At 35.6% G+C, this 24608-nt stretch overlaps 4 protein-coding genes across 4 annotated transcripts; 2 read left to right on the top strand and 2 right to left on the bottom strand.

The window, feature by feature from the left end:
* The first annotated feature begins 113 nt into the window (after positions 1 to 113).
* Positions 114 to 9343, top strand: LOC149903325 (DNA (cytosine-5)-methyltransferase 1-like). The gene is made up of 8 exons (XM_090108370.1): positions 114 to 315; positions 1067 to 1181; positions 1471 to 1837; positions 2025 to 2238; positions 2318 to 5318; positions 8060 to 8240; positions 8730 to 8911; positions 9218 to 9343. The coding sequence occupies exons 1-8, from the start codon at positions 254 to 256 to the stop codon at positions 9287 to 9289; spliced, it is 4194 nt and encodes a 1397-aa protein (XP_089964496.1). The 5' UTR covers positions 114 to 253; the 3' UTR covers positions 9290 to 9343.
* A 2000-nt stretch (positions 9344 to 11343) lies between these two features.
* Positions 11344 to 20639, bottom strand: LOC149903326 (ESF1 homolog). The gene is made up of 8 exons (XM_090108865.1): positions 20057 to 20639; positions 19839 to 19962; positions 19455 to 19557; positions 19023 to 19143; positions 17802 to 17992; positions 12667 to 12868; positions 12249 to 12449; positions 11344 to 12008 (listed from the first exon to the last, which is right to left on the bottom strand). Exons 1-8 carry the CDS (start codon positions 20517 to 20519, stop codon positions 11347 to 11349), a joined length of 2067 nt encoding a protein of 688 aa, XP_089964991.1. The 5' UTR covers positions 20520 to 20639; the 3' UTR covers positions 11344 to 11346.
* Positions 20640 to 21258: 619 nt separating this feature from the next.
* LOC149903327 (TP53-regulated inhibitor of apoptosis 1-like) lies at positions 21259 to 22106 on the top strand. Its single transcript, XM_090108813.1, has 2 exons — positions 21259 to 21512; positions 21605 to 22106. Exons 1-2 carry the CDS (start codon positions 21366 to 21368, stop codon positions 21701 to 21703), a joined length of 246 nt encoding a protein of 81 aa, XP_089964939.1. The 5' UTR covers positions 21259 to 21365; the 3' UTR covers positions 21704 to 22106.
* Positions 22107 to 22637: 531 nt separating this feature from the next.
* spt4 (Transcription elongation factor subunit spt4) lies at positions 22638 to 23445 on the bottom strand. Its single transcript, XM_090108972.1, has 4 exons — positions 23213 to 23445; positions 23026 to 23132; positions 22888 to 22943; positions 22638 to 22804 (listed from the first exon to the last, which is right to left on the bottom strand). The coding sequence occupies exons 1-4, from the start codon at positions 23279 to 23281 to the stop codon at positions 22686 to 22688; spliced, it is 351 nt and encodes a 116-aa protein (XP_089965098.1). The 5' UTR covers positions 23282 to 23445; the 3' UTR covers positions 22638 to 22685.
* Between the last annotated feature and the right edge of the window lie 1163 nt (positions 23446 to 24608).

Genomic DNA, 24608 nt, shown 5'->3' on the forward strand with positions numbered 1-24608 from the left:
TGGCAACATTACACTTATTTATACTCAGAGGAATTATTTATAGGTACAAAGAGGATATAATCACTACGATAGGTACTTGCTCTCAGCTCTGTGGACTGTGACCTGTGTCTGTGACTACACGAATATTTTTCGCGCCTTTGCAGTTTTCTTGTTTACAACCACATTTACAACATACATTAAGATAAATGGTTTTATTTCTTATATAAAGTGTAAACAATTATAGAACTTATAGGAATTAGTTACCTACATAAATATGCCTACGCTCACTGAAGAACATGACGATTTTAAGAAAAGCAAAGTATTCAATGAAAACAAGTAAGCGATAATCCTTCTGTCAATAATAAAATAATAATTTTCTGCGACATCAATAATACTAAAATAATATGCGAAAGTTTATTTGTCATCCTTACACACGAAACGGAACGATTTTGTGGTACGATTTCTATGCCTACAGGAGTCTGGCCCCTCTTTAATGTCCTCTAACACTAGTAGGTAGAGTGTATGTAGCACTTTTAGACTTTATTGGGTAGTGTTTTTAATACACATATATGTAATTAAAAAGTAATAATTTCTACAATCATTCCCATGGCAATTTATTTTGACTACAAAGCCATGGGTGAAATTTATAGAAAACATTTAAAAATAAAATTGTATTATAAAACATACTAAAGTGATTTAGTTGCACATATTTTTGTAATTTAATTAAATGATTTGCTGGCTCTATGTAGGCATATATACATGTTTATGCAGTATTGGCACAGTACTTCAAATCAATAAGTTGGGGGTTCGAGACCAGGCGAGCAATAAGGAAATAAATATATTTTTCATTTTATCTGATAACATTTAGCAATGGTGATTGCTAAATGGTGAAGGATAACATTGACAAAATAATTGGGAAATCGACATGTCAAACAAAGAATCATAAATTTGTCACCTGCCAACCTGCACCTGGCCATGGTAGTGGATTATAGCCTGTACCCTCATAGGAGGCCTGTGTCTCAGCAGTGGGAACATAATAGGTTCATGATGATGATGATGATGAACTAAAAAATGATTTCTTTTACAGATTAAAAAATAAATTGAGTGAAAAAAATCAACAAAAGTTAACAGACATGTTTGTTAAAAAACGAACACGAAGTCCGGATTCAGAGAATGATTTAAATACAATGAATGATAATATGGTAATTATCACTACATAGTTTTGAACAAAGTCGCTTTCTCATTCCCTATAATCCTATGCATGCTTAAATCTTTAAAACTATGCAATGGATTTTGATGTAATTTAATAGATAGAGTGATACAAGAGGAAGGTTTTAGTATATTATCTATTAGGTTTTAGGCAAAGCAAGCGAAGCCGCAGGTGGAAAGCTAGTTATCAACATAAAATATGAAGTAGTAATTACTATTTTTCTACTTACTTTTACTTTTACTATTCATTTTATTTATTATTTTTCAATTACTATTTTGCAGAAAAAATTAAAACAGGAGAACCAAATGACTAATGAAATAAAAACACCAAATGATATGGATAATGGTATAACAACTGAAACAAAAAATCATGAAGAAAATCACCTTTCAGAACCTTTAAATAATGATGTGGACACTAAAACACACAAAAAAATAGATGAAAATCAAAATGTTAATGAATTAAATGACAAAAAAATAGAAACCACAGTACCTGAAGATACTATGATTAATAAAAATCTAGATACTGAGAAATGCCTCATTTGTGGGCAGTTTCTCAATAATTCAGACATAATTTATTATCAAGGACACCCACAAGATGCTATGGAAGAATTTATTGCTTTAACAAATGAAAAATTACTTTTAGTTGCAGGTAAATCACATTTATAAGGGTTGATTTAATAAAAGCAAAATTTTTAAAACAACGATATTCAGAATTCAGTTCAACTCATTGAATATCAGAGCCAAATTTAATTAACTAACATAATATATAAAATATACAAAGTTTGATAAAAAATATATCTAAATAGCTTCATATCCTTTTATAAACTATGTTACAGGCGATGAAGGTGACATTATGGAACGCCCACAAACTAACATAACAGGATTTTCAATATTTGACCAACAAGGACACTTAGTCCCAATAGACGGTGGCCTTGTTGAGAGTGACGTTAGGATTTTTATGTCGGGTTATTTGAAATCCATCTGCTCTGATTTCCCAGATATTGATGAGGAATGCATACCTGTAAAAGATGTTGGCCCTATAATTGAATGGTATATCATTATTCATTTTTAGTTAATTCTTTTATAATTTTTCACTTTTCTAATTAATCAAAACTTAATAATTTTACAGGTATATCCATGGATTTGATGGAGGTAGTCGTAATTGTATAACACTTTCCACTGAGTTTGGGGAATATAATTTACTGAAACCAAGTGTGGACTATACACCTTTGATGGATAATTTGTATGAGAAAATTTGGTTGAGTAAAGTGGTGGTAGAATATTTAGAAGAATACCATTATCTGCAACCTACATATGAAGATCTATTAGAAGTTGTTCGAGAGTCTAAAATACCAGATCTTAATGATAAGTTAATGTCTGAAGAAATGCTTCACAAACATGCTCAGTTTGTCTGTGATCAAGTTGTTAGCTTAGAATCAGATGAAGACAGTGATCCTCTTATAACACTCCCATGTATGAGAGAATTAATAAAACTTATGGGAATAAAGTTTGGTAAAAGGAAAATACGAGCTAAAATTGATTATAAGAAAGTTGATAAAAAAGCTTGGACTAAAGCTACCACCACACCCTTAGTTCAAAAAACATTTGAAAGCTTCTTTACGAATCAACTAGATAAAACTAACCATGAACTGGTGTTAAGAAGAAAGAGATGTGGTGTGTGTGAGGCTTGTCAACTACCTGATTGTGGTGAGTGCAATGCCTGCAGAGCTATGCTTAAGTTTGGGGGTCATGGCAGGACTAAGAAGGCCTGTGTCAGAAGACTTTGCCCAAATATGGCCGTACAGCAGGCTGAAGATTCAGAACCCGAAGATGACGATGAATACCAACAGAATGCAGAAAAAAATAAATTTAACAAAATTGAAGATGCTTTGCCAGTAAAATTAACGGGTTCAAACAATAGGAATATTAAATGGATTGGGGAACCAGTTAAAGCTGATGCAACAAAAATATATTACGAACGGGTTGAAATTGACGGCGCCGAGTTAAAAATTGGAGATTTTGTAATGGTTGAAACATCGCAGGCGAATATACCGGCTTTAGTTTCAAGAGTTATTTATATGTGGAAAGAAATAATAAATCCTAAATCTGGTTATTTTCATGCTGAAGTATTCATTAGATCATCAGATACTGTTTTAGGCGAAGTAGGAGATCCGAGAGAAGTATTCTTAGCAGATCGATGCTGTCATGGCGCACCATTATCGTCTATCCTCAGAAAAGCTTCAGTAGACAGAAAGGAATCTCCAGAAGACTGGTTCAAACTCGGTGGAAAAGAGGTAGAACAAGAGTTCTTTGAAGATGATGGTAAAACATATTTCTATAAGAAATTTTATGAGAGATTCACGTCTCGATTTGAAGATTTACCACCTGATCCACCCTGTCCAAATGAATTGAGAAAACACAGATACTGTCCATCTTGTGAACGTAAGACGAAAAAAGATGCTAAAGATATCCCAAAAGTTATTGGCAAGCTTGTTGAAAAGTCTGAATTTGTTAAAGAAGATAATAGATCTGAATGGACTGTTGTTAAATGGCAAGATTTTGAATATAAGAAAGGAAATGGTGTGTTCCTTAAGCCGGGCACATTTAAACTTCGAAACAACCTCAATATCAATAGCACAACAAGAATGAAACTTGATAAAGTTGATGAAGATATTTATCCTGAATACTACAGAAAAAGTGATAATAATTTACGTGGGTCTAATGTTGATACGAGTGACCCGTTTTGTATTGGTCATATAGTAGCTGTAACAGCTGCTGGCGAAGGGCCCCTTATTGTACCACAAGATATTTATATAAAAGTGAACATTATGTATAGACCAGAAAATACTAGCAATCGATTTCCACAACATGAAGATTTAAATGTTGTTTATTGGAGTGAAGAAATTAAGGAAGTACCATTTTCAGCTGTAGTTGGACCATGCCATTTAGTGTATATTGAGAACATACCCCAGTCTGATAATATATATAGCTGGTTGGAACAAGATCCGAACCGCTTTTACTTTCGAATGTCATATGACAAGAAGTCAAATGAAATTATAGATGTTCCACATTACGCGAAGAATATAGGCCGTACAGATAAAGGCAAAGACAAAGGAAAGGGTAAAGGAAAGTCAAGTAAACCCATTGAACAAATTTCAAAAGTAAATGAAGTGAAGGTCAAACCTCTTCGGACATTGGATGTGTTTGCTGGTTGTGGGGGATTGTCAGAAGGCTTGCATATGTCTGGTGTTGCTGAATGTAAATGGGCCATCGAGAATGTTGAAGCCGCAGCACATGCATACTCTTTGAATAACAAAAACTGCATCGTTTTCAATGAAGACTGCAATGCTCTGCTCAAAGATGCCATGTCGGGTGCGACACATAGTTCCGGCGGTCTGAGGCTCCCAATGCAAGGTGAAGTCGAGCTCTTGTGTGGGGGCCCTCCCTGCCAAGGCTTTTCAGGCATGAATAGATTTAATTCTCGCGAGTATTCAAATTTCAAAAACTCGTTAGTGGCCTCGTATCTCTCGTACTGTGATTACTACAGACCCAAATATTTCATCTTAGAAAATGTGAGAAACTTTGTAGCATTCAAAAAGGGAATGGTTTTGAAGTTGACTTTGAGGGCCCTATTGGATATGGGGTATCAGTGCACGTTCGGAATCCTACAAGCCGGTAACTACGGGGTGCCTCAAACGAGAAGACGGCTCATCATATTGGCTGCGGCACCCGGCTACAAGCTCCCGCTGTACCCGGAGCCGACGCACGTGTTCAGCCGTCGAGCTTGCTCCCTCACAACCACCATCGACGGGAAACGATTCGTAACGAACATGCAATGGGACGAGTCGGCGCCGAGACGCACTTGCACCATACAAGACGCTATGAGTGATCTGCCGCAAATATGCAATGGTGCGAATAAAATCGAAATAGATTACGGATCGATGCCTGAAAGTTATTTCCAACGGTTAGTGAGAAGTAAAGATGAAAATGCAAAATTGAGGGATCATATATGCAAAAACATGGCCCCTCTAATACAGGCTCGTATTGCTAGAATACCGACTACTCCTGGTTCCGATTGGCGAGATCTTCCCAATATTTCTGTGACATTGTCTGATGGAACTAAGTGTAAGGTAAGTTTGTCAAGACAATAAAAATTAAATCATAAGAAATTCAAAACGGTACATTGAATATTTTTTAAAAGAATACTTGAGGCTTGATCAGCAATCAATATCGAAACCAAAAATATAGTTTTAAAATGTGAGCTTATGCACGGGCGCCAAACGATATTATATTCTAAAGAAGAATAATTAATATCGTTTTTTGTTTGTTTGTTTGTAATGAATAGGCTTCAAAAGTATTGGACCTATTTTAATTATTTTTTTCACTGATATAAAGGTACATTAATAAGAAGTAACATAGGCTATATTTTATTTTGTTTTTATTTTGGGTCAGCCCAGACGTAGCCGGGACAAGCGGCTAGCGTATCTATACTAATATTATAAAGCTGAAGAGTTTGTTTGTTTGTTTGTTTGTTTGAACGCACTAATCTCGGGAACTACTGGTCCGATTTGAAAAATTCTTTCGGTGTTAGATAGCCCATTTATCGAGGAAGGTTATAGCTATATTTCATCACGCTACGGGCAACAGGAGTGGAGCCACGGGGGTGAAACCGCGAGTAGCAGCTAGTTATAAATAATTTTCCGCCGCGTCTGTACGCGACAAACTCAAAAACTACTGAACCTATTTTAATTATATGTTATTTGCATAATGGACAGCGTGGTTGTCGAGGAAGGATTTAGTTGTAGATAAACTAGGTTTCCGCCCGCGGCTTCGCCCGCGTTTACAAAGAAAATCAAGCATAGTTCATGTTTCTGTGGGATTTCCGGGATAAAAAGTAGCCTATGTTTGTCTGGGTCTTTAGCTACTTACATATCTTATTGTAATCGTATAAATTTATAAAGAATAGAAAAAATTCGATCACGAGGCGGGACTCGAACCCGCATCCTTTCGCGCCATTCGGGGCGGATGCCTGACAAATTCAGCCACTCGTGACCCGCCAGAATTATTATTATTGTAATTGGTTCAGTATGCGTGATAGAGTACCCAAACGTCCATCCACCCTCACAAACTTTCGCATATATTATAGTCCTTTTCATTTAGGATGATTCCTGTGACACTTCATCGTGTTCCGAATTACGTATTTTATGTTTAAAAAGTCAAAATAATTTTAGTGCATAATATTTTTATTTTATGGCGGCATTATTACCAAAAATATAAAAATGAAACATCTTAAGCTTATAAATCAAAAACAGTATTGTTTAGTTTAATATAATGAAAAATAAAATAAAATAACACAAAAATATAATACCTACGCAATTCGTGTACATGAAATGGATCGTTGAAAAATCATAGAGTTGGAAAATCATATAATCGGCGCCCATCTTGTGATCGTTTGTCAATCGAGTCAATCGTCTGTACGAGTACGTCAGCCTTGTATACAAGTTGCATTTTTATATTGATACTTTACGTGGTATTCTGTTATTTTTACTAATTGTTATTGTTGACTTTTTGTTGCTGTTGTTTGCTAAGTTTCCTTAGTTAATTGTTGGCGAAATGCCGAAAAAACTAATTTTGGTACTTTATTCAAATCGATTTCATTTCCATATAGAATATTATCGATTATCAGAAACAATTGATACGATTTCAGTATCCGACATCTCTACACGTGTCAATAATCGATGTGTCACAGAAATCATCTTAGGTGGAAAGGACTATAGTAGGGTATAAGCACACCCCGGACACTCCATACAAAATAATCGTTTTGACAGTCACACTGTAGAGACTGCAAATGTGTGTGTTAACGCTTTATGGTTGGCACATTTGTGACTAGCGTAAAAAAAAATTCGCGTTTTTCTGATGAAATACATCCGTAAACAGCACAATATCTAACCATTTTCTACGAAAAACGATAATCACAAATCCAAAATAATAAAATTACTTTAAGTCAATTTGATTAATGTTGTCAATCTTCGGTGCGTATCGTCCTTGCAGAATGGCCCATTTTATGTCTGATCGCGCGGGGGTGAGGTAAGTTTAATTTTGGCGGGAGGCGGAGAGTGTCCGTTCTGTAGCGTTTAGCTACTATTAAGTATTCTGTGGTATAAGATATCATTTATTATTATTAATTCGTATGCGAATCCTCTAACTAGCTGTGCCCCGCGGTTTTACCCGCAGTGCTCCACTCGTGTTGGTCTTAGCGTGATGATAGCTATAGCCTTCCTCGATAAATGGGCTATCTAACACCGAAATAAAGAAATAAAGAAGTGAAGAATTTTTCAAATCGGATCAGTGATCAGATCAGCTTAGCGCTTTCAAACAAACAAACTTCAGCTTTATAAAATTAGTATAGGTAACAATGGAGAATATTCATGTTTTTCTTTTTTGTCTTAAATTAATAGTTTACTATTTTATCACGTAGAAAAAAATATTAATCGGCTTCAAAATACTCTAGATATTTTTAAAAATGAAATTTAAAACTTTAAAAAAATGTAAGCAATTCAAACGCCGCCATTTTGCGCGGGCTTTGCGTGACGTCACATGACTCGTCCAGTGGGTGTTTACCTTAGTGTTTACTGTGGAGTGATGAATATGTCGTGTCAGATGACGTCACATTTCGTTCGACCTATGGTGGCGCGTTTTGGAAGTTTGAATTTCGCTCCCTTATTTTGCACTTTTTGAATATTGTTTTAGGGGTTTAAATAATAAGTAAATAAAAAAAATCCTTTATAATATTACGATAATAAGTATTCGAGAAAAAAATGTTTTAGGCCATTTCAAATTTTATGCATATTCCCTATTGTCATTCGGTCAGGTGCTGCAGTACCGCTACGAGGACAAGAAGAACGGGCGCTCGTCGACGGGCGCGCGGCGCGGCGTGTGCGCGTGCGCGGCGGGCGGCCCGTGCGGCGCGCAGGACAAGCAGGAGCACACGCTCATCCCCTGGTGCCTGCCGCACACCGCCAACCGGCACAACAACTGGGCCGGCCTCTACGGTACGCTCCCTCTACAACTAGTATCTGTGCTATGACATAAAACTTATACTGGGTTCCTATGATGTGAGATTAGAACTAAAATGCACGGTCAATCCCATTTGTTGCAAATAAAATCCTTATATTTATAGTAAATGTATGACATAGATAATTTTTTAAATAAATACTTATGTAGATAATTATAATCTTATATGTATATAAAATTCTCGTGTCACAATGTTAGTCTGCATACTCCTCCGAAACGGGTGGACCGATTCTCATGAAATTTTCTGTGCATATCGGGTAAGTCTGAGAATCGGCCAACATCTATTTTTCATTTGTACCACGGGCGAAGCCGGGGCGGACCGCTAGTAAATAATAAAAATTTATTTTTCAAGAAACAGGTACAGCATTATGTTCAGACCCTGACCTTCGAACGAGTGGTAAACTGTGTTTCGAAGGCCAGTTTTATTTACAATTAATAAAAATCTATTTGACGTATGTACTGGTCAGGTCGCATATCGTGGGACGGTTACTTCAGCACGACGGTGACGGACCCCGAGCCGATGGGCAAGCAGGGCCGCGTGCTGCACCCGGCGCAGGGCCGCGTGGTGTCGGTGCGCGAGTGCGCGCGCTCGCAGGGCTTCCGCGACAAGTACCTGCTCGCCGGCTCCGTGCAGGACAAGCATCGCCAGGTGACTGCACATACATACCCTCTCTTTAAGGACGACCGTCAAGAAGCTTATATCTAATACACTGGAGATTTCAGTATGAACATAAACTTGTAACAAGAAAATATGACCTTGAATGACGCCTGTATGTTTTTTATCCCTTTCACACCCACTTGCCAAGTTAGGTTAGAATTTATCGACGGACGCAGATGAGAAGTAGCTTTCATAATACTGCTTATAATAATTATAGAAAGTTTAGACTAGTGATAACTATAAACAATTAATAATTTAAATTATATTATCAATTAATAAATAATATCTTTATTTCAGGTGGGTAATGCAGTTCCTCCTCCACTAGGAGCAGCCCTAGGAAGAGAAATAAAAAAAGCTTTAATATCATGATATTCAATCAATAAATGTAATTATAATTTAGTAATAAATCATATTGTTCACAAATTATGGCATTTTTATTTTTTTAACACGCTTTTATTAGCTTCTCCTGTATGTTTGTATGTAACCGACTCCTTTCGATTCGATGTTGATCCACTTTTGTACAGTTAGGTATCAACTTATAAAGGACCGATGACAATACAATAATTTCATTTTATCTTATTATCCTGATAAGGATCGTCAGGATTATTTCGCCACTTTAAATGGTCAGTCTTAATTCAAAATTCGTACACTTATCAAGGATTTGTGACTTTACAATAACTTCATGAGTTTATCTTATTATCGACTTAGAGCGAGCGCGCACGAGCTACTTTGTCTCCGCAACTATTTTGTCTCTCCCATCAATTTGTATGGGGAGTTGCGTCGCTACGTGCGCGCACTTTCATACTGGCCCATAGGTGGGAGAGACAAAATAGTTGCGGAGACAAAGTTGCTTGTGCGCGCACTGTCAGCAAGCGCAGTTTGTCGCACGCCTGGCGCTCCGTTCGTATCACGACAGGAAATCATTTTGTGACGCATCTTGTTAATTTTACTTTATTTAAACTTAACTCCAAAGATATTCATTAAATATGATTCATATATGTAAAAGGAAAAAATAATCTTTTTAAATACTCAAGCTAACGAACGTATTTAAAATAATAAGAATTAGTACCGTATTTCTGTAATCATCATCATCATCATCAGCCCATATATGTTCCCACTGCTGGGACACGGGCCTCCTATGAGGGTACAGGCCATAATCCACCACGCTGGCCAAGTGCGGGTTGGCGGATGACACATATCGTCGAACTTTTGATTCTTCGACATGTCGGTTTCCTCACGATGTTTTCCTTCACCGTTCGAGCAGTGGTGATGTTACAACATGCGCAGATAAATTGAAAAATTAATTTATTTCCTGCGCGCTCGCCCGGTCTCGAACCCCGGACTTATCGATTCGAAGTCCGAGGTCTCACCACTGAGCCACCACTGCTGACTGTAAGTAGCTTAGCAATTACGTGACATGTTGCACCATGCATTATTTTGTTAGATATACAAAAGGGTTTCGATAGCATTTAAAGATAGGGAAAAGGGTTTCGATAGCATACGGCTATTTTTATTTCCGACTTCTACACATATATTTTAGTTAATTAAATCACAAAATATATTCTATGTATTGTTTGGTTGGAAGAATTATTATTTTATACTTTTTGTTGTATGTATCTTGAAAGCGTCAAACTATATTTTTTTAGCTAGTTTGATGTGCCCCACGGTTTTACCCGCATTGCTCTGCACCTATTGGTATTAGCGTGATTATACAGGGTGTCCCGCTTTCGGTATACTAAGCGCGAAGGGACTTGTAGTTTTGCATACACTGATCACATAAAAAATACTTAAATAACAAAATTACGCGAAAAATTTTTTGCTAAATTTTTCCTTAAAATCCATGTATTCGTCTCTAGCTTCGCGCAGCCGGCATATACCGCTTCGCTAATGTGAGTATTTTGTCTATGAAAACATAATCTTGAACGATAGCTCACATGTGGGTGGCAAAGTTGGGCGGTTTGCTTGTTGGGGGTGTACACATGGAATTTTAAGAATTCCTCTAAGTATTTAAAAAAAAATGCGTCTGGAATTTTATAATTATTTTTTACGTACTCAGCGTATGCAAAACTACAAGTCCCTTTGCGCTTAGTATACCGAAAGTGGGACACCCTGTATATAGCCTATATAGCCTACCTCAATAAATGGGCTATCTAACATCGAAATATTTTTTTCAAATCAGACCAGTAGTTCCTGAGATTAGCGCGTTCCAACAAACAAACAAACTAATCAGCTATTATATGAAAAATTTGTGTAAAATTATTAATAATTCTAATTAATTTATATCATTCAAATTTTTTTCAATTTAAACAAATAAAAAAACGAAATATAAAAAAGACATTGATGTTATACATCGAGAACAATCTTGTGGTTAGCTATAGAGATAGGCAAAAAAATGAAAAAAATACGTAGGTATGTTACTTATATATTTATTTTTTTACAATTACACCTTTCGTTTTTCGTTTAATATTTTTCACTAACAAATTTAATTCAATATCTTCCTTAGACTTTTTGGATTCCGAAGCCGTCATCGGTGTTTCTGTTGGTCTTCGTTTTAACTTTTCCTGTATAAGTTTTTCCATATTTTTTGTTTTCTTGAAATTGGGATCAGTGGGGTCTATATTGAAAAGATGCGAGTTATATACAGCTGAGAATCTTTGATCATTCAAGTTCATTTCAAAGTCGGGTACCGCTTCTTTTTGTTCCTTCATTTTCTCTTTAAGTTTTTTCTTACGCTTAGATTTCTTCGACGTATTCTCGGCTTCTTGTATCTTTTTAAGGCTAAAGTGTTGCTTGCCGTCGTCTTCATCTAGCAATAGTTCTAATTCAGCTTTATTTCTCTCTTCGTCAGAATCGACGTCTTCTTTTTCCGACTTTTTATTCTTGGGCTTTTTGTTTTTAAATTCGGGCTTATTAAATTCTTCCGCGAAATATGGATCGTTCATATCCACATCAGACGGAACATCATCTGAAGATCCGTCATCAGACTCACTGTCGAGGCTTTCGGGATTTTGTTGTTTTAATTTACGCTGTTTTTTCTTTTCCTTCCGCTTTTGCAGTAGCTTTTCGAATGGAGTTAAGTTTTTATTTTCTGAAATGGAGGACGTATTCAATTAATAAATAACGATATTTCATACATTGGAATATTAATATCTATTATCATTTATCTAACATAATTGCTCAAAGTGGAACATAATAGGCCAAATGTTTCACTATTTATTTTTATCCCTTTAAAATTTATTAAAAATCAGTCATCATTTTTTCAGCATAAATTAAAAAATATACCAATCAAAATACTAATATTATGTTTAATTAATTGTCATGAATTTACCTTCAGATAGTTTCTTTTTGACAAGCTGTTCTGCTTTGTCTTTGACTCCTAAGCCCCAGGTGATTTCCATTTCCATATCTTTATTCTGTTTTTTCTGTTCCTTTTTTTCTATATCCTCCAGGAGCATTTTATATTTTTGTAATGGATCTTCATTTCCACTTTCTGGTTGTGAATCAACTTCATCCTCTTCAGGATTTTCATCTGTAAGAATAATAGGAAAAATAATGTAAATTAAGCTCAAAAATATGAATATATAAATTAAGTTCAAAGATTTAAGCATACATAGGGACATAGCGACTTTGTTATAAACTATGTAGTAATAAAAATATAAAATAACCCATTTGTACATGCATAACATTTTTATTTTATGTTATTTCTTTATCTATTGCAGGTGAAATTGAGAAAAAAACAATGATACCTTCACTGCTAGAAGCGAGGTATTCTTTGAGATCCAGATCGTCGATTTTGCCATCCAATGCACTCTTGATAGTTTCAGTTCTGTTAGGGTTGGTAGCGTCCCAAGTTAAGTCGACCTTAGCTTGTTGCAATGCTGTTGTTGTGAACAGCCTGGGCTTATATTTCGTTAAATCTGGTAACTTGGTGCATACTTCACGAGGTTCCTAAAATGTTATATTTTTTATCAATTAAAAAAATGACCATTCCTTTGTCATGAATTAATTGAGAATTTCCATTCGTAAGTGTGGGTGATTCTGCTACATTAATACTTAACTTTATGAACCACAAAAATAAAATTATTTGCATCCTCTCATATTAATTTAAAATTTAAATAATTTATATATGTCGGAGTATTGATTTATTCAGTTGGTATTAACGCCATCTATTGGTAAAGTTATGAGTATTTTGAATATTGACATAGTAAGACTTGAAGTTTTAACGAATGAATTTATGACAATGACAAGTGACAATGACATTTTCCTTGAGTCAGTAGTTTGGCTGGTTGGGGGGTGTCAGTTCGACCGACACTTGCCGCCCGACAGCCAACCGCGCCAGTTGTGCGCACTGATTCTTTTTATTATTTACGATCATGGCGGACGTTGAAATTAATCGCGAGGAATCTCCGAAAGCAGCGGTGGGATCTGACCATCATTCCTCCAGTGTATTTAACCGACACCCTGCTACTACGAGCGAGACATATTTCCAAGAATCGGCGAACCAATCCGCCGAATCAAATACTCCACCAACTGCAGGCTACGTGCGCGTACAGCTGCAGCGTGAGCGAGGCGAACGAGATCGAAGTCGTCATGTCAGGTATCTCTGACAAATCAGGTACGATCAGATTTATTAAAAAATACCGCCACGGACTTTGTAACATTAGATAGACACCTTGCTACCTACCCTCAAATTAATAAAAATAATAAACGACCTTCAACTTCGAGCTCTTTTTGTAGTGACTTTAAGCAGCGTTAAATTGAAACAAATGACCATGTTATGTGCCACAATTGCGGCAAAATGGGGCACTATAAGCGAAGTTGTAAATTCCGTCCGCACACTAAGGTTTCACATTCGGAAACGTTTTAATTAAAATGTTCCCCGCCTGTCGATAAAATGTTCAGTGCACTTATTGTCGCAAATTGGGGCATACAGAGGAGGTGTGTTTCTCTAAACAACGCGACGAAAAATTTAAAAAAAGTAGTGATATAAAGTCCGTTAATGTGTGTGTGTAGTCAGAATCGCCGCTTGTTAAAATTATTGTTGGCAGGGGCGTGCACAGAGTTTTTGGACAGGGTAGGCAGAAATATTGCAATGATACTTAATAAGTCATAAAAACTAATATTTCATATTGCAGTACTGATATTTGATTGGAGATACATAGTATTTCCGCAAAATAATGGAAAACATATCACGAACATAGGTCATATTATCTATAAAATAATTGTCAAAGTAGGTAGGTATGATATCCTAACTAGTATTCTATATTATGTAATTAATGATTAACTTTACCTTTGTGTATTACAAATTCCGGTATAGATCCATTTATAGATCGGCCTTTTTCCTATCACTCTCTGTTTGATAAAAGTTTATTCATAAAACAAAAATAAGAATTTTTCGTTAAATTAGGTATGCCTTATTATCTTACAAAATACACTGATGATATCTCATAATCTATTTAGTTACTCTCAAAACACTTCACTTGCAAATTGTCGTAGTAAACATTATTAATTTTCTCAAAAAACAAATTTAACCTCAAAGTAAACGTTTGTTATTTCCAAAACAAAACAAACGAATAATGATACTATTTGCAGATGGTCTTTACCGCTACAAAATTGTATACATTATCACACTTCTTAAATTGGTCGCATATTCAACTTCAGTTTCGACTTTCGATGTAGTTCCGAATTCGGTTCGTACCTAATTCGTATATCTTCGTAAAAAGACACTGCCTACCTTGTGTGTTTGTGTGCGTGGTTTTATTACATCAGTGTGCCGTGTTTATAGGCACGCACACATATAAAATATGCGTAGACACGCAGAGCACACATATAAAAACTTAGACACGGATAGTTTGTGTCTTTGCCGTCCCGTGACGTACTGGGTCCTGTGGCGGCGCTAGTGCAGCGCATGAATAGTGACTTGAGCCGAGCCGGTTTTATAGAAATTAGATAATAATGCTACCAAAATACCGATAGATGGATCTAAAATATATTTGAAATATATTTTTATTTCATAACTACATTGCGCAATTAATAAAATTTAATGACGCTGTGAATTTCATTTATGCATATTAAATATTGATCAGAGTTTGGTAAATGGTAGGGTAGGCAGTGTCTTTATGTCTTTATGGAATGCACGCCACTGATTGTTGGTAGATTTCAATTACAAGCCCTCGTAGATGGTGAATCTAACTGCTAGCTCATTCGTAAACCTATCGCTGACGTTATGACCGGTGTACGAGATTTTTTTTTTCATTTTTTATTTACGCGTTTAACTGGTATTGGTTCCACTTTCACTCATTCTTTTCCCCGTATTTCTTTGCCGATTGATATCGATGATGTTAAAAAAAAATTTTGATGTTTTTACGCGACTCGGGGTAAACTTAATAATTAAAAATAAAGGCGTTCACGTTTTTCGCGATGTTCGTGCGCACGTTTGTGCTTTGCAAAGTGCCGATATAGAAGCAATCGATACCTACCTTACATACATCCAAGATATTGCTCGTTTACGTGCTATTATTGAAAATTTTAATGAGAACTTCGTAAAGGGGAACTCTCAGACGGTCGTAACAACAGGTGAGATGGAAATTAGATTATAAGATCCGAACAAAATAGCGCAGCGTCAACCTTATCGCCTGGCCCCCGCGGAACGCAAGGCCATGATTGACATAATAGTTGATCTCCAGTCTAAAAACATTATCCGCGAAAGTATGTCACCATTTTCGAGCCCGGCGATCCTCGTGAAGAAGAAGGATGGCTCTGACAGGTTGTGCATTGATTTTCGTGAGCTGTATTCGAATACCGTGCGCAATATGTGTGTCATGAAAAGCTGAGTAAATATCCTATGAGTTTACCAGAAATGTCTAATCAATTTGATGATTTGTAATAAGGGTGAGTTTTATTTTTCTAATCGGCTTTAAAAATTAATAATTAAATATTGAGTTATGTTAAAATAAAATGATTAGTCGCCAAAGTAAACGGCATTTGTTGAGATACACGATTGTATTTATTATGTCGACGGTTGCGATATGATGATTTTTCCATTATTTTTGTTGTTGGTGTTTTGGTTAGTAGAAATGTTTACAATTTATTTTGTTGATCAATGCTAATAAAGGATCGCATCCCTAGACGCTTGTTTCTTTTTCCTTTCCTAAGAGGAGCTGATGGCGTAAATTTAGCATTGGAAGCTCCGCGCTTCATGCGAGAGTTTAGCGTTGGAAGCCCTGCGCTTCACGCGTAAATCAAACATTGGAAGCTCCGCGCTTCATGTGTTGGCCTTACATTGGAAGCTCCGCGCTTCATGTGATGGCACTACATTGGAAGCTTTGCGCTTCATGTATTGGCTCTATTTACATTGGTACTACATTGGAAGCTCCGCGCTTCATGTGTTTGCTCTAACTACATTGGAAGCTCCGCGCTTCGTGTGTTTGCTCTAACTACATTGGAAGCTCCGCGCTTCATGTATTGGCTCTATCTACATTGGAAGCTCCGCGTTTCGTGTGTTGGCTCTACATTGGAAGCTCCGCGCTTCATGTGTTGGCTCTATCTACATTGGAAGCTCCGCGCTTCGTGTTTTGGCTCCACATTGGAAGCTCCGCGCTTCATGTGTTGGCTGAATCTACATTGGAAGCTCCGCGCTTCATGTGTTGGCTCTATCTACATTGGAAGCTCCGCGCTTCATGTGTTGGCTCAATCTACATTGGAAGCTTCGCGCTTCGTGTGTTGGCTCTATCTACATTGGAAGCTCCGCGCTTCATGTGTTGGTTCTATCCACATTGGAAGCTTCGCGCTTCATGTGTTGGCTCTATCTACATTGGAAGCTTCGCGCTTCGTGTATTGGTTCTATCTACATTGGAAGCTTCGCGCTTCATGTGTTGGCTCTATCTACATTGGAAGCTGCGCGCTTCATGTGTTGGCTCTATCTACATTGGAAGCTCCGCGCTTCATGTGTTGGCTCTATCTACATTGGAAGCTTGGCGCTTCATGTGTTGGCTCTATCTACATTGGAAGCTCCGCGCTTCATGTGTTTGCTCTAACTACATTGGAAGCTTCGCGCTTCATGTGTTTGCTCTATCTACATTGGAAGCTTCGCGCTTCATGTGTTGACTCTATCTACATTGGAAGCTTCGCGCTTCATGTGTTTGCTCTATCTACATTGGAAGCTCCGCGCTTCATGTGTTTGCTCTAACTACATTGGAAGCTTCGCGCTTCATGTGTTTGCTCTAACTACATTGGATGCTTCGCGCTTCATATGTTTGCTCTATCTACATTGGAAGCTTCGCGCTTCATGTGTTGGCTCTACATGGGAAGCTTCGCGCTTTATGTAGGTTCTACGTTACAAACCTTGACGCAAAGTTGTGACCAGAGCTAAATAGGTTTAGAAATCGCGCGAGAACGCGCTTATTGTCAGAATGGCCGTGTCGGAGTATTGATTTATTCAGTTGGTATTAACGCCATCTATTGGTAAAGTTATGAGTATTTTGAATATTGACATAGTAAGACTTGAAGTTTTAACGAATGAATTTATGACAATGACAAGTGACAATGACATTTTCCTTGAGTCAGTAGTTTGGCTGGTTGGGGGGTGTCAGTTCGACCGACACTTGCCGCCCGACAGCCAACCGCGCCAGTTGTGCGCACTGATTCTTTTTATTATTTACGATCATGGCGGACGTTGAAATTAATCGCGAGGAATCTCCGAAATATATTTCGTAACAACTAACAACAGCCAGCTTTCTAATTATAGGCTTATTCAATTAAGCAGCTTAACTGATTGAACAGCTACTTAAGCTTCGGCTGCTGTTGCTGTATGTTTCCAACAGTTTAAATTTTTTATATATGGTTCTGGAAATGAAAATAAAATCATCAAATATTATATTACCTGATCAAATGTTACATCATCGGGGATGAATCTCATGTCCAGACGTGTAGCACTGCTTTCATATTCGATACCGTCACATTCAGTGTACAATTTATCAGCTGTCGTCACTGAATCACATTCCACAACAGCATAGTAATATTTGAGCCTATTTAATTGGTAACGGCGTAGCTTTTCCATATGATATGATGAACCTTGGAAATATAATATTATTAGGTATTTTTTTCGTATTTTCTGACATTACTGATATATGAGATTACTAGAGGTACATAATAACATAGAGGTACATTCGCCCGTGGTACATATTTCGCAATAAACTCAAACTCAAACATTCATTTATTCAATTAGACTACTATTTAGTAGCACTTTCGAATCGTCATTACATAGTATTTTTAACATTTACCACCGATTCGGAAAGCAGTATCTATGGAGAAGAATCGGCAAGAAACTCCATAGTTGCTCTTTTAAATAATGTCAATAAATTTACATAATATGTAACCTAACTACATAATATGCCAAAGAACTGTCCTGTGGTTTTTACGCGACAACCCTCCATGGGTCTTTATCGTCCATATATTCCTGAATACTGTAGTACGCTCTCTGAACTAGTACATTTTTTATGTAAGTTTTAAATTTAGAACTACTAAACTCTTTAATATTGTGAGGAATTCTATTGTATAAGCGTATACCTTGACCCATAAATGAATTTTTAACTTTAGCTAATCGGAAAAATGGCATTTCAATTCTATTCTTGTTCCTTGTGCCATAATCGTGTCTATCTCCTACTCTTGTGTGTAAGTTAGAGCTTTTGTGTACATGCAAAATATTATTAAATATATACTGTGATGGTACAGTAAGGATACCAGTATTCTTAAAATGATCTCTTAGTGAGTCCCGAGCACGTAAATTATAGTTTACGTGTTTTTTATTATATATATATAATAAAAAGTAGCCTATGTCCTTTCTCGGGTATCAAAATATCTCCATACCAAATTTCATGCAAATTGATTCAGTACTTTAGGCGTGATTGAGTAACAGACAGACAGACAGAGTTACATTCGCATTTATAATATTAGTATAGATTAGGTATTTTTTTCGTATTTTCTGACATTACTGATATATGAGATTATTGCGTCCATTACATCGAATTATCAATTGGACTACAAATATTACTCTGTTTTTACATATTGCCCAGTAAGGTAAAGAGCACTTAAAAAAACTGACCTTCCTCATTTCCACCATCATCATTGGAATCATCATATTGTTTCTTTTCTTCAGTTAACTCAATGGGACCACGGACTTCTTCTTCTTGCATTCTCTTTAGACCGTAATCAGATGGATATATCTAAAAAAAAATTGTTTTCATTGAAATCAAAATGACAATAAAATAAGTGGGAAATGAAACAAAATGAAGAACTAAGTAAGGCAATATTTTGTATTGACATAAAAAATATTGTGTGGTTTTATGAAACCACATTAAAAGTGAAACTTAGGCACAAAATTATCGTATTTGTACGATAATTATCGTACGGTTCGACCGTCACGCGACATGCGCTACACAGACCAAAAAGTTTGAGACGATGTAATAAAAGTTTCACTTTAAAAATTTTATATGTAGTAATAGTTTGTAAGGCATATTATCATATAATAACTTACTGTGACACTGTGTATAATTCCTCCCGGAGGAAGAAAGGAGCTTAAAAGCACCATGAGGTCTGATGCTTTTATATTATCCCAGTCCATGTTACAAATCGCTATCCTGGAAAACCAATAAGTAATAAATGTTTGACTACCTATAACAATTTTATTTTTTATAAATAACTTTATAAGTGTATCTTATGTTTTATATATTTTATCTTATGTATGTATTTGTTTTATATATGTATTTAGTGAGTAGTTAAAAAAAGGAAAAAAGAAAAATGAATTTATTTACAAAGAACTTTTACACTTTTAACTTGATAGCTGTTATGGACCTCTTTTAAATTGATTGCATTCATTTCACTTATATCTGCAAATTACAGTTAAAAATATATTATGTACCTTCTAGTAGACTCATCTGTTTTGTCAGCATCAGCATCTAACTCTCCCCACTCATGTTCTAGATCACTTTCTTCTTCAAGCTCACTACTTTCTTCATCACTTGAACTATCCGTAAGTAAAATACCTAAAAGTAAATATTTTTATTAATAAGTAATATTATGTCTAATATTTTAAATGTATTGTACAAGATCATTTTTTATTCCTTATAGATAATTTACCTTCGCCGCGTGCATAATCAATGTCTAAATCAAGCAGTCTGTTTTTGATTTTTTTCTCTAAACTTCCACGAGTTAATTTGTCATTTTTAAAACTTGACGGCACTTCTTCCTCATCGTTACTGGGTTTTCGCCTCACAAACTGTCCCGGTTTTACTTCATCGTCATTACCAAGTTTTATATCATTGTTTTTGTCATCATCTTCCTTATCATTGTTTTCGGAATCACTTGCAGAACTTTCATCAGATTCCTCCAAGTCGTAATATTTTCTTAAATTTTCTGTAGAGGTTTCATTTATTGGCCTTCCACGTTTGTCTACTGTATATTTTACTTTAAATTTTTCATCGCTGAACATAGACTGGAACCTTTTATCAATCTTAACCTTTCTTTCATGTTTTGGTATTTGCCGATATTTAGGGTCATTCAGATACTTTGCAAATCTACTGTCTTTCAAAATATCACCCATTTTTAATACCTAGAATAACTTAATATCAAAGTATATCACTTGATTCGCTACATTAACACAATAATATAAAGTCATAAAATCAACACCATATGATATAACCTAAAGGCTAAAACCTTTGGATATATTATTTTAATTTGTCAAAGTCAAATTATTTTAAAAAGAATTGACATAAGGGCTACTACATACATTTTTTTTTGTTGAAGTACTTATAAAAAAAATTGTATTATAAATTGTATACATATTTTACAAAAAATTATGGCGTGGCGTTCGACAAAAATATAAAAAAAAATCGCTATTTAATTGAGCATGAAATAAAATGAGTCCAAGGGCGAAATAATGAGAAAACAATTTTACTACTGAAAAATCACGCGATTTTCATCAGATAGAGAGGATAAAAAAAAGACGTGTGGCACTCGCGGACTGCCGCGGTAAAGCTATTGCATGCTATGCCTTCAAGCCACACCTCCGCGCCCGTCGGAGTGGGGAGCGTAAGGTTTTATCGTTACGGAATTTCTGGATTCAGTCCCCGCGCTCAAGGACCGCGATAGAAGCTATGCAATAGCTTAACAAAGCACAGCGCTCAGAAGTAATTCTTGATAATGGCATTCCGGCGGAATGCCAATTTCCAGGAAAAAATCCGCAGTGATTCCCGTGTTCTCACAGGTGATTCCGCATCTCTCTCGATATTCACCTGTTTGAACGAAGCTTAACTAAAACTTCAAAGTGACAGACGACAGTTCACACTTCACAGCAATCAGCAATTATTGATGTCTAATTTTTTGGGAGGTATAGGTTATTTTGTTTGAATTAAATCAAAAAAGTAAATAGGTGATACTATTTTTAATAATGAACAGCATAGGGGAGGAATGTACAGATTTAAAGAAAAAGTATGATGACTGTTTCAACTCATGGTTTTCTGAACGTTTTTTGAAGGGAGATCACGACGACTCTGTATGTGCAGGTATATTTAAGGTTTACCAAGAATGTGTTAAGGTAAATAATTTGCTTTTATTATTCGAACACATGTTGTTCGTGAATTTTTATGGTAATAACTATGTATGGATCATTATATTGTTATGTTACAGAAGGCAATGAAGCAGCAGAACATAGACTTTAAAGATATTGATAAAGACGTTTTAGGTACCGATAACGAGTTTAAGCCACCTGGTGGAGATAGCAGTTGACAAAAATGTAATTTACTGTGTGTATTCAATCCAATTACATGCTGGAATGTAATGAACTTTAAGTTTGCTCACCGTGCAATTACAAATGCAGTTCAAAAATAAATGAAGTCGCATACTCAAATCTGCTTAATTAAGTTTATGGGACAGTTATTCTTTGTAGATTTTAGCACATGAAAGCAATAGTTTCTTTAATGTTCCTAAATCAGTGTACAAATTATCTAATTTAACGTTTTGCATTACTCGGAGTGCTTAGATTAAATGTGTCCAGCAAATTGAAAAAGGATTAAACATGCATTTATATTTTTAATGAATTAACTGAAAATCATACTGTAGTGGCATTTACTTGTAGTGTCTGTGATGTTGATAATTTATATCTTTATTAGAAATAAATAGTTGGATGTTCCGTACTTGTTTTATTGCTTCATATTAGTATTATAATTTATAATTGTCAATAATATGGTGCCAAAATAAAACAGAATGTTTCCTAGAAGCTGAATCAGACATTTCAGTATGTATACTGAATAGATGGCAATTATTGTGTCTATAACTAACTTCCCAATGAAACGTTCCAAAAGAAATGTTTCTATATAACTCACTTTACATTTAGATTGTTACATTACTGTTATACTGTATGCTGTGTGTAGATTTCCGCCAGCGGCTTAGCCCGCATAGTCAAAGAAAAACCCACATAATTCCTGTTCCCATGGGATTTCTGAGATAAAACCAATTCTATGTGCTTCCCCATGTCTCAAGAGATCTCTGTACCATTTTTTAAGATTACTGTTTGAGCTTAAGCAGACATACATACAGACAAAAATTGTTTGCAAAAAATGTTTGCAATTTCTACAATTTTTAATATATGTATAGATGTACTCTGTGAACATCAATAGTCATTTATTGAAACATGATAACAGGAATATAACTGAAAAACACATTTGAATAATGTAATCTTATATTTAATTTAAAAAAGAAAGTGATGCTTCTATCGTTGACTTGTGTCTCTTGGCCGATAAACAATTCCACGGCTTTTCATTTCTCTAATTACTCCTGCAGGGAGACGACCAGATACAGAAATTGCATAAACTCCTTTACAAAAACGACCTGAAATAAATATCAACTTATTAGTTATTTGAAATCATTATGCATTTTAAATATTTTATTGAGTCTTTATGAAAATAACTTACTTATTCTTTGCCATTTACACACCCAACTGTCTTCTGGACTCATAACTGCTATCATTCTGTAAAAAATAAGGTTGTTACTTATAGTTGAATAAATAGGTATAGTACCAAGAAAAAATGTACTAAATGAATATTGCATACCCATCAAAATTGTTACTAGTACAGTCATAGACATTATCCTTATTGCTTTTCATGCGAAGAAATTCATCGCAGTTGTCGCAGCCGTCATATTCAAATTGATCAAATGTCTAAACAAAGATTCATATAGTTAATTCTTACATGATATTGTTATGCAGATAAATTGTACAAAAATAAGTTTCTCACCAACCTTTATTAGAGAACAAACCAAGCACGCACGTAATCCTCTCAAATCTTTTGGCACGGTTTCTAATGACATTTTTAATTACTTATAACTAGGTAAATAAGTACCTACTGCAATTGCAAGATTTATAAATGATTTAATTGTGATTTGTGATTCGCAATTATTGTTCAGAATACAAATAAAAACATTTTACGAAAAATCATAAAAGTGAATAGGCAGGCAAGATGTGTCAACTGTCAACAGTCAACTGTCAAATCACAAAACGTCAAGACGTGTTTAACGTGTTAGCTGTGGTATAAAGTCACGAAAGGAGTCCCGTAGACGCGGCGCTGTCACCTGACGGCGTTTAAAATAATGTTGCCAATATTATTCAATTAAAATGCCCCAAGATTTAGGGAAATATTAAAAGAAAAGACATAGAAAAATAACACTTCATTGTTTTTGCTGGTATGAAAAGAGTGTTCTCTCTCTTAATAATAAAATTACTGTATTATTAATTACGCTTCAACTAATTTAGTTCCTACCTTCGTCGTGAGACCTTTTTTCGTGGCGCCTAAGTTATTTTGTAATCTGGCCAATAATAATTAGATTTTGGAAATTCAAAGAATCCAAGAACCGGAACACAACGCCGCGTCCTCGCCGGATAATTCGAATTTTGAACTACAACATGCTACAACATCTAACAAAAATAAAGCAAGAATTAAATAAAACCGGCCAAGTGCGAGTCGGGCTCGCGCACAAAGGGTTCCGTAGAAGCAAATATAATAAATTACAGTTAAATCAACCTATCTCAAAAACTATAAGAGATACTTTGATCAAACCAAAAATCGTTGAAAGAGTTAATTAGCATGCATCACCTCTATTTTTTTTAGAATTTTATACCCCGTAGTTATAAAAATAGAGGGGGGGGGACATACTTTTTACGACTTTGAGAGCTGATATCTCAAAAACCGTTCACTTTAAGAAAAATGTTTTTTAGAAAACTTTATATCATTTTAAAAGACCTTTCCATTGATACCCCACACGGGTATGTACATCGAAAAAAAAAATTTCATCCCTCAGTTACATGTATGGGGGGCCCCACCCCCAATTCTTTTTTTTACTATTTAGTGTCATATTTTTGTAGCGGTTCATACAACACATATTCCCATCAAATTTCATCACTGTAGTACTTATAGTTTCCGAGTAAATCGGCTGTGACAGACGGACAGACGGACAGACGGACAGACGGACATGACGAAACTATAAGGGTTCCGTTTTTGCCATTTTGGCTACGGAACCCTAAAAAAAGCGCTCTCTTTACAAAGATAGAACAGAACAACAAAAATTAAAGATAAAATATAAGCCTTCTTTTGTGTGCATTTGTACAATTATTTTATTATTATCAATAAAATTTTAATTA

This window comes from Colias eurytheme, chromosome 13 (genome assembly GCF_061535395.1).
Source record: "Colias eurytheme isolate Ceu_HAF_F1 chromosome 13, ilColEury1 Martin Lab GWU primary, whole genome shotgun sequence".
NCBI classification, from domain to species: Eukaryota; Metazoa; Arthropoda; class Insecta; order Lepidoptera; family Pieridae; genus Colias; species Colias eurytheme.